At 39.7% G+C, this 8,755-nt stretch overlaps 1 protein-coding gene across 9 annotated transcripts in view; it reads left to right on the forward strand.

Moving 5' to 3' along the window:
* The window catches only part of dpr12 (defective proboscis extension response 12), a 105,676-nt gene extending 97,122 nt beyond the window's left edge, over positions 1-8,554 (forward strand). For 5 of the 9 annotated variants that reach the window (XM_070213142.1, XM_044392685.2, XM_044392689.2 and 2 more), the window contains 5 exons: positions 1,173-1,340; positions 2,796-2,930; positions 2,993-3,206; positions 6,222-6,333; positions 6,394-8,554. In XM_070213142.1, the coding sequence (XP_070069243.1) occupies positions 1,173-1,340; positions 2,796-2,930; positions 2,993-3,206; positions 6,222-6,333; positions 6,394-6,412 (648 nt within the window). In that variant the 3' untranslated portion in view covers positions 6,413-8,554. Of the gene's footprint in view, positions 1-1,172; positions 1,341-1,390; positions 2,931-2,992; positions 3,207-6,221; positions 6,338-6,393 lie in introns of those variants that run through there. The other 4 variants (XM_044392690.2, XM_044392691.2, XM_044392693.2 and 1 more) reach the window with 2 other exon arrangements.
* The last annotated feature ends 201 nt before the right edge of the window (positions 8,555-8,755 follow it).

The following is an 8,755-nucleotide window of genomic DNA, read 5'->3' on the forward strand; positions in this document are numbered from 1 at the left end:
AATTTGTAGTTGAAAGCAAACGTTTGGCGGGATGACAATTTCAGTACACATTATTTGACATTCGGTTTTGGTAACAAGCATCTAAGTACCTCACGCAATGGATTAGGCTGTTCATATCCCGAACCATCATTAATTGGGCCGCGATTAACCCAATATGCTTAGATCATCTTAAATTGTTAACATTTAGTTCCCTTGAATCAAAAAAGATTATTATACCAAGAATTCAATGAAAATTGTTTCTTCATATTATTCGTACTCTCCCTTTGAAATCTATTAGATCTGTCATCTATTTAAAATAATAAATGTATGAAATCAAGTGAAAATACAGAAGAACACATAGAACAAGTTTGTCAAATCATCAGGCCAATATGTGCATATCAATTTGAAATTTTTTAAAGATCGAATTATTCAAAAATGTTTATTTTTTTATTAGATCAGGGCAATATGTGTAGGTTATTTATAAAATGGACGGATTTTGCGAACACCCTCGCGTGTTGAAATGCTAATAAATCATGACATGCTCTTATGTTTATCTTATTTTACATTATTTGATTAAAATTCGGTATTTTAAAATAGAATATTTTTAATTTGTATGACATAACTGTTGTAAACTATATAAATTATTTGTTTGAGATATTAATCATATAGGCTCTTTATTGATATGAAATATGCTTGAATTCACCCCTATCTATCAACCACAAATTGTAGTTTGTGTATGCCTTGACTTTGATGCTCACGGTCCGACATTATAAATTGATAAAAATAAATAAAAACATATTAATAATATAATATAATAATAATATTTGTGTCGTTAGTTTTGTTGCTCAAAGCTGGTTTAGCTTCGAGTGTGCACCTGCTAGATACATTAAAAATAGTTTTTCCACTTGTAGGCCAATGTCGTAATTTAATCCACCGAGCATCCCGCCAAACCACCCGCAGAGCATGCAACATGCACGGACATTGGTGGTGCGGTGGTGGTTGCAGCGGTGGGACTTTTGAGCATTTTTTAATTACTTTTCGAGAAATATCCGCATGTTTCACTAATTGCATGAGCTGCTCTGAGCTGTTTGTACTGCCTACTTGCAGTGCTATTAATTATCTGTGTGTACAACACTCGATTACCAATTTGCCCGCTCGTTAATAACGCGCTCGGCATTGGCTTTCGTCAACAGAATCAAATTTCTTGGATCCGCCGCCGGGACTGGCACATCCTGTCGTCGGGCGCCCAGCTCTACACGAACGACGAGCGCTTCGCGATACTGCACACGCCCGGATCCAACATGTGGACGCTGCAGATAAAGTTTGTGCAGCGCCGGGATCACGGCATGTACGAGTGCCAGGTGAGTGGGACTGGGAGTGGAAGCGGGAGTGGGAGTGGGAGTGGGAGTGGGAGGCAACCGGGGGGCGGTGCCCGGAATGATGGCTCCATATTTTATGCATGCGACGCAGTTGAAATAAACTAAAGTGCATTTGCATATGCTCTCGTTTCGCCTCCCTGCACTCCCCTTGTGTGAACGTTGTATTGAGGTTTTCGGGCTTTTGCTTTTCGCTGATTTCACGTCACGTCGATTTGTTCGCCTGTGCATGATTTAATTGTAAAATGCAAATGAAGTAGTATATGCAAAGGTTCGATTTAAGGCAGCTGCCCCCGGCCCTCGGCCTCCTGGTCAGCTGTCGTTGGCCAGGGAGCTTCAAAAGCGAATGCCGATCCGAATCTGAGTCCGATGGGGAGTCCAATTGGGATTGGGCCGGTGACATTGACAAGTCGGACTGTGCGGCCAGCCGAAAACGTGTGACTGTCAGCCAGCAGGCTGCGACGGATCTGGCCAGGACACTGGTCCTGATAAACCGAGCTCCGATAAATGCGGACTCCAGCAAGGACGAGGGGCTGCAGCCTGGCAAAGTAATGCACAAGTAAGCCCGAAAGTCATGCGAATGCAAATAGGGAAAGGTCGTGCCCGGGGTCGGGGACAGGGAAAAACAGCTTAGAGGGGATCGGGAAAGGGGAAGGGAAGACAACTAACCGAAAAGCAACAAAGTTAGACACTGCTGAAATGGACACTTGACAGTAACTCTGTTTGTGCAGCAGCACAAGTGCCACTCGGTCTGCTTTGACTGCTTGGATGGGATGGGGGAAGGCGGGGGAGCGGAGTGCAATTTCAGAAACGTAGCTTCAATTTCAAAATTGTTTGCATGCAATTTCAATATGAAAAGCCGCATGCCAGAACAAACCAGTCGGGCTCAGAGTCAGTGGGTCGGGCAACGACCCCTCCGGACTCCGGTCTCCCGTCTTCGGACTATGGACTTAGGACTCAGGACTCAGGACCCCGGAATACGGGGAATATGGACTATGAAGCTGAGCAGCAAACGAGAGCTGCATGCAAATATGCCGAAATGATTATTTTCCTACTCCACTGCGGCAGCGGATCCGGATCCGGAGAGACTGCAGCTGCAATCGCTGCCTGCCGGATATTTTGGAGAAGAGCTTCGAGTTGAGACGTGTAGGAAGCGCTCCACTTATATAGAATCCGTTCGTTTTTGTTTCATTTTTGCGTGCCAAATTGAAATTGTTTGATTTGCATTTCAATGAGTGCAACATTTCTTGCACTCGCAACGATTTTTCCGAGCCGGCAGGGAGGGGTGATTCCTGCTCGCAGTTTACTGAAGCATTAAGATTCGAGATGATTACGAATACCAATCGCACTCAATTGCCACACTTGCTCTTTCCACTCTCCGGCTGGGCGTTCTCCACTTTCCCCGGACTTACTATCACAAAAACCATCACCAACACACAGGTCTCGACGCCGACTGGCATCATTTCCCACTTTGTGAATCTTCAAGTGGTCGTGCCGGAGGCATTCATACTGGGCTCCGGCGAGCTGCATGTCGACATGGGCTCAACAATCAATTTGGTTTGCATTATTGAAAAGGTAAGTCGAGAGGTGATTTCAAAAAGAAAGCCACTGATCCACCTGTCACCTCTTCGGCGCAGAGTCCGACACCACCGCAGTACGTGTACTGGCAAAAGAATGATCGTCTGATCAACTACGTCGACTCCCGGCGGGACATAACCATTGAGACGACCCCGGGACCCCGCACGCAGAGCCGCCTGATTATTAGGGAGCCGCAGATCACCGACTCTGGCAACTACACCTGCTCGGCCAGCAACACGGAGCCGGCGAGCATCTACGTCTTTGTCTCGAAAGGTAAGTGAAAGGAATTTAATTTCTGCAGGCTGTTATACCCTTCCAGAGCGCATTAGAACTCCAGTCAGAATGTTGCAACGCATTGAATGAGACATTTACGACCCTATAAAGTATATGCTTTTCATCAGCGCTAAAGTAAAGTAAACGATAAATAAATGGTTAAGCGACATAGGGAAACTGGCCAGAAACCAATATAAAAAGTCTAAACAGATATAAAAGCGAAAGTATATAGTAGTCCCACTATATGATTGACTTGGCTAGCAGTGCGAAGAAGACGGAGATATAAAACTTTGATTGCGCATAACTTTTTAATGAAAAATATGTTATACATTTCGATAGGTGTTAATAAACACTATAAAATTGCATTTTTAAAACTTTAAAAGATGTGGCCGCCAGACAAATTTTAAAAACGTTTAAGACAATTTGGCCGTTAGGGCGTGGCACCTTGATGAAAGAAACTTGCGCTGCGTAGGAAGCCCAAGAGCATACATTACACTGTGCAGCATTTTTAGTGCTTTTTAAATTTACCTCGATGGATGCTATATTTTTGGATTCGTTACGAATTCCCAAGTTAAACTGCGTTTTCCAAAAAGTGCCCCGACGCAAGGACTCTTAGCAAAAGGACCTCAAAGTTTGAAAAATGCTGAAATTTCCCAATTTTGCGGAGTTCTCAGAGGCAAATGGATGCATGATTTGATTCGATGTTAAAGTTTTTTAAAAGATACACTCTTTATCTTTCAAACCCCATACTTAGAATAATTTTAGGATTTTTTTTAAGGCATAAATAAATTCCAGAAAACATAGTCAAAAAACTTAAAAACATACAGCTGCGGTCAAAATAGTAGTAGTGTTGCCGCCTGTTTATTTAAAAGTTTGTTGTTGTAATTGGTCTTTTCCCGGTAATATTGTATTGATTATAATTTTACTATTAGACTAATTGGATAAAAAAAGTGACAACATCAAACCCTTAAAAACACAGGGCGGCAATACTACTACTATTTTGACCGCAGCTGTATGCATTTATGTTTTTTGACTATGTTTTCTAAAATTTGTTTCTCCTTTAAAAAAAAACCTAAAATTATTCTAAGTATGGGGTTTGAAAGATAAAGAGTGTATCTTTTAAAAAACATTAACATCGAATCAAACCATGCATCCATTTGCCTCTCAGAGCTCCGCAAAGTTTGCCAATTTCACCATTTTTCGAACTTTGAGGTCCTTTTGCTAAGAATCCTTGCGTCGGGGAACTTTTTGGAAAACGCAGTTTATATTGGGAATTCGTAACGAATCCAAAAATATAGCATCCATCGAGGTAAATTTTTGATGCTGCATAGTGTTATTAATACCAACTTTCTAGCTTTTATAGTTTCCGAGATCTCAGCGTTCATACGGACGGACAGACGGACTTGGCTAGATCGACTCCGCCAGTGACCCTGATCAAAAATATATATACTTTATGGGGTCGGAAAATCTTCCCTTTTACTCGCGTAACGGGTATAAAAATATGTCTTTCAAATTATAATAGTGGAGTTGAACCCCTAATCAAATAAAATAAAGATAACAAACTTTGAATACGTTTTTTTAGGAGTTTTTGAAGAAAAGTTTTTTGCTCTTTCGTTTTTTATTTATATCTCGAGCTAAAAAAAAAAATTTATAAAAATCTATCATAAATCTTATTTTTATTAATCTCAGCCATACGCGTCTTGCTTAATTTATTGGAAAGCCCTTTTGCGGATTTTTTAGAGTTTTGAAGATTCAAAAATAACATTTTTAATATTTGTCACGCTTGCGCTGGCGTTATTGACTTAAGAACGAAACAAAAACTGCCTTGATTAGGTTGATAAAAAGGAAATTATAAGGCGATATGCAACCAAATTTAACAATTGTTATTAAAAAATAAAAAAAAGTGTGCTATCGAAAACAGTTTCTATTGACTTTTTGTGATCCATGAGTCCAGCTTTAACAGAATTTTCCGTAAAGCTAGTGTAATAAAGGAACTGGACTTTAGCGAAATATAACGAATATTCTAATATATTAAAAAAGTTATTCCACAGAGTGAGGGAATTCAAAAGCCATGAAAATAAAGAAAGCTATAGAGAATAGTTGCCCAGAAGGATATGGCTATTTTTAATCGGCATTATTTGGTGATCAAGAAAACATAAAATAAAAACAAGAGAGAACGCTATAGTCGGGTGCCCCGACTATCAGATACCCGTTACTCAGCTAAAGGGAGTGCGAAAGAGATGGAGAAAAACTTTGATCCGCCGTAACTTTTTAACGAATGGTCCGATTTAAAAAATTTCTTCTACATTTCGATAGGTATTGATAAACACAATAAAACTGCATTTTTACTTTTCCAAAATATTGAAATTTTTAAAATCGTATATATGCGATTGTGGGCGTTAGAGGGGGCGTGGCACCCTTTTGAAACAAACTTGCGCTGCGTAGGAACTCCTAGAATCTGCATGCAAAATGTCAATCTTCTAGCTTTTATAGTTTCCGAGATCTCAGCGTTCATACGGACAGACGGACAGACAGACAGACAGACAGACAGACGGACAGACGGACAGACGGACATGGCTAGATCGACTCGGCTAGTGATCCTGATCAAGAATATATATACTTTATGGGGTCGGAAACGCTTCCTTCTACCTGTTACATACTTTTGCACGAATACAATATACCCTTTTACTCTACGAGTAACGGGTATAAAAATTATTTACTCCATTGCAAATTTCTTAATGAAAGAATAATACCCTCTGCAAGGGTAAACTGGTGGTTTAGCATTTAAATAGACATCGTGCGCTTTTTGATAATAACGATAAGACGTGTAAATGAAAGTATGCAAATGGCGCGCAGCCTGCACCTTATTAACATGAAAATGGAAAATTCAGGGCAGCCGGGGGGAGTGAAAATGCAGAGCACGGTTGTTGGTGCACATAATTGCATTCGCCTGTCTGTCACTAAACAAATTCTGGCTCTAATTCAAATTCAAATTTATCTTACTGACACCTGCAGGCGACAATATGGCGGCAATCTCTCGTCGCAAGACCTCCTCGGCCGATCGCCTGACGCACATATTTAGGTCGATGCTGGCGCCCTGTCTCCTGCTGAACACGGTTGTTGTAAGGTGAGTGGTCATATCTAATATCCAGCGACGTGCAGTCCCAAATACCGCCCTTTCTATCAGACTCATCTTCCTGACCTAAGCGGACAACTTGGCCAGCTGTGGCGAGTGGAAAAACGACGACAAAGAAATCCTATTTAAGCTATTTCCGTGTTAGAGCAAGCCGAAACAGAGTTAATAACTGAAAAACCCAAAGTCTAGGATAATTGTTAAGCTAAGCTCAGTGAAAGCGGCGCACTCAAGTGTAAAAATCAAGTTAAACCAATCGCAGCTGCTGTGCATACACGAATGTGTGTACTTGTACGTATGCCAGGCATTTACCCGTACATCCAGTCAAGTCTTGATAAGTAATAGTTTAGTTTGTAACTCACTTCCCATACATTGTGTACAGTATGCTGAATGATTTCAAAATATTTGAGTTTCGTTTATTAATATGGCTCTGTTAACTTTCCACAAAATCCTCTGTTGCCGTCAACAAAGTTATGTATATGTGTAGTGCTTATTTAAAATGCCTTTGTTCGACCAATGCTTTGCGACCCGAAAAATTCTTCAATATGAGCGGAATTTGCATAAGTAGCCAATTTGAGTCCATTAAATGAAGTATATATATGAACAAAAACACGCATTAAAACGCTATTATAACTGTTACTAATTGCTAATTGAAAACTAAAAACATAAAAAGAGCAGAGGGCATGTCCAGCCCAAAAGGCAGGAATAACAACCAGGACGAAATTAACGTTAACGAGAATAAGAACAAGAACGTCAACCCATATTAATTAATTATGTTATTAAGTTTGTAAATAAATTTTAAACCAAACGGCATAGCACGCACACACAAGGACACACACTACATGCAGAAAAAAGAATTTAAATTGTGTAAATAAAAAGGAAATCATGTAGCTCTAACAGCATCAACCACAAGGCACAGCTGACTGAAAATGTGCAATATATTGGCGGGGGCAGAATGAAAATGAGAACGGAGAAGAGGTACGAGTACGAGTATGTAGATGCTTTATGGGCTTTCAAACTGTCAGAATCAAGCTGTAATTAATTGCAAAAGCACACAAGAGAGAAAGGAACGGGTCGAGGCCGAAACCTAGCTGTAGGGTCAAACATAGGATAATGTAAATTCATCAATCTGCCAAATCAGAAATTGAAAAATAATTACTTTAAAGGCAGAAATCTAGAATGGAAACACAATTTAAATCTCCAAACCTACGCGCATCTTGTTCTCCAAAAACTCCCATTTCTGACCTGGCTTCGGCAGGGAATAGTTTTCGAAAATGTTAATTGATGTTCTCGTATTTGTTTCCTGCCTGTGCGAACGAGCTGAAACACCTCAATCATGAAACAAACATCTACGTAACGAATCATGTACAACTTCTCGACTGTTTGTTAATCTTAGGCTAGCTCCACAAATGGCTGCCGGCTGCACTTACGATAGAATACGATATAGGGGATCCGCTCCAATTCGAATTGATGTGCCGTCAGACTTAAGCCAGCAATACCTACCATTCGTTCATTGTCGGTACGTAATTTACAAAAAACTGTTATAAGATACCGTTTAAAGTTCGAATAGATTCATTAAAGAGAACTCACAGCAAAACCCAAAACCTAGCTTAATCATGAATACTAAAAAAATAAAAATACTGAAAAATTATGCAATAAATACAAAAACGATTCCACACCCTCCTTGATGTGTATGCGTATGCCCAAAGGCCGTTAGACAGTTTAAAGGTTATTTGATTCGATTGAAATAAAAATAATAAAGAAAAATTTAGTTGGTTTTCACTGTTAAGCATTTCCACTGTAAATATTTTGTACTAACATACGTATATCGAATGGCTGATAAATGCCCTTCGTTAATTAATAAAAATCACATATGAAAACAAAGAAACATTATAATAGGTTATTATATTACTCTTGGTGTGGAAACAGAGCAAAAATAAACGAACAACCAACATAGAATGATTCAAATGTTTTCAATGTAAGTGCTCGAGCAAATAACTGTAAAATTTTCACTTGCAACCATTTGACGAATATGAATTTAATAATAGTACACATATTAATAAATCCAAACCAGAACTACATTGTGCTTGCACGCACAAATACAGAGAATTGGGACAAGAGAAAATACCAAAGCAGCAGTGCATGGCTAACAATACGAAAGCATTCAAATAAATCAAGTGATTATCATGGAAAATAAATGTAATTTAAATAATAACTGTGCAATCCAGTCCTCATTTATTTCTGGGGCGATAAGGGCTTTCGGAAAGGGAATTTCGGTAAGTTATACAAAAGTGGGCAGTGTCTCTGCAATAACCAATCAATCAGCAAACTTCCCTGCAAATCGATAGCCATTGTAAAGGCTGCTCGTCAACACGCCATAATTGGACTCCATTGTTGGCACAACATACACAATCGA

Source organism: Drosophila takahashii, chromosome 2R, assembly GCF_030179915.1.
Source record: "Drosophila takahashii strain IR98-3 E-12201 chromosome 2R, DtakHiC1v2, whole genome shotgun sequence".
Taxonomy (NCBI): Eukaryota; Metazoa; Arthropoda; class Insecta; order Diptera; family Drosophilidae; genus Drosophila; species Drosophila takahashii.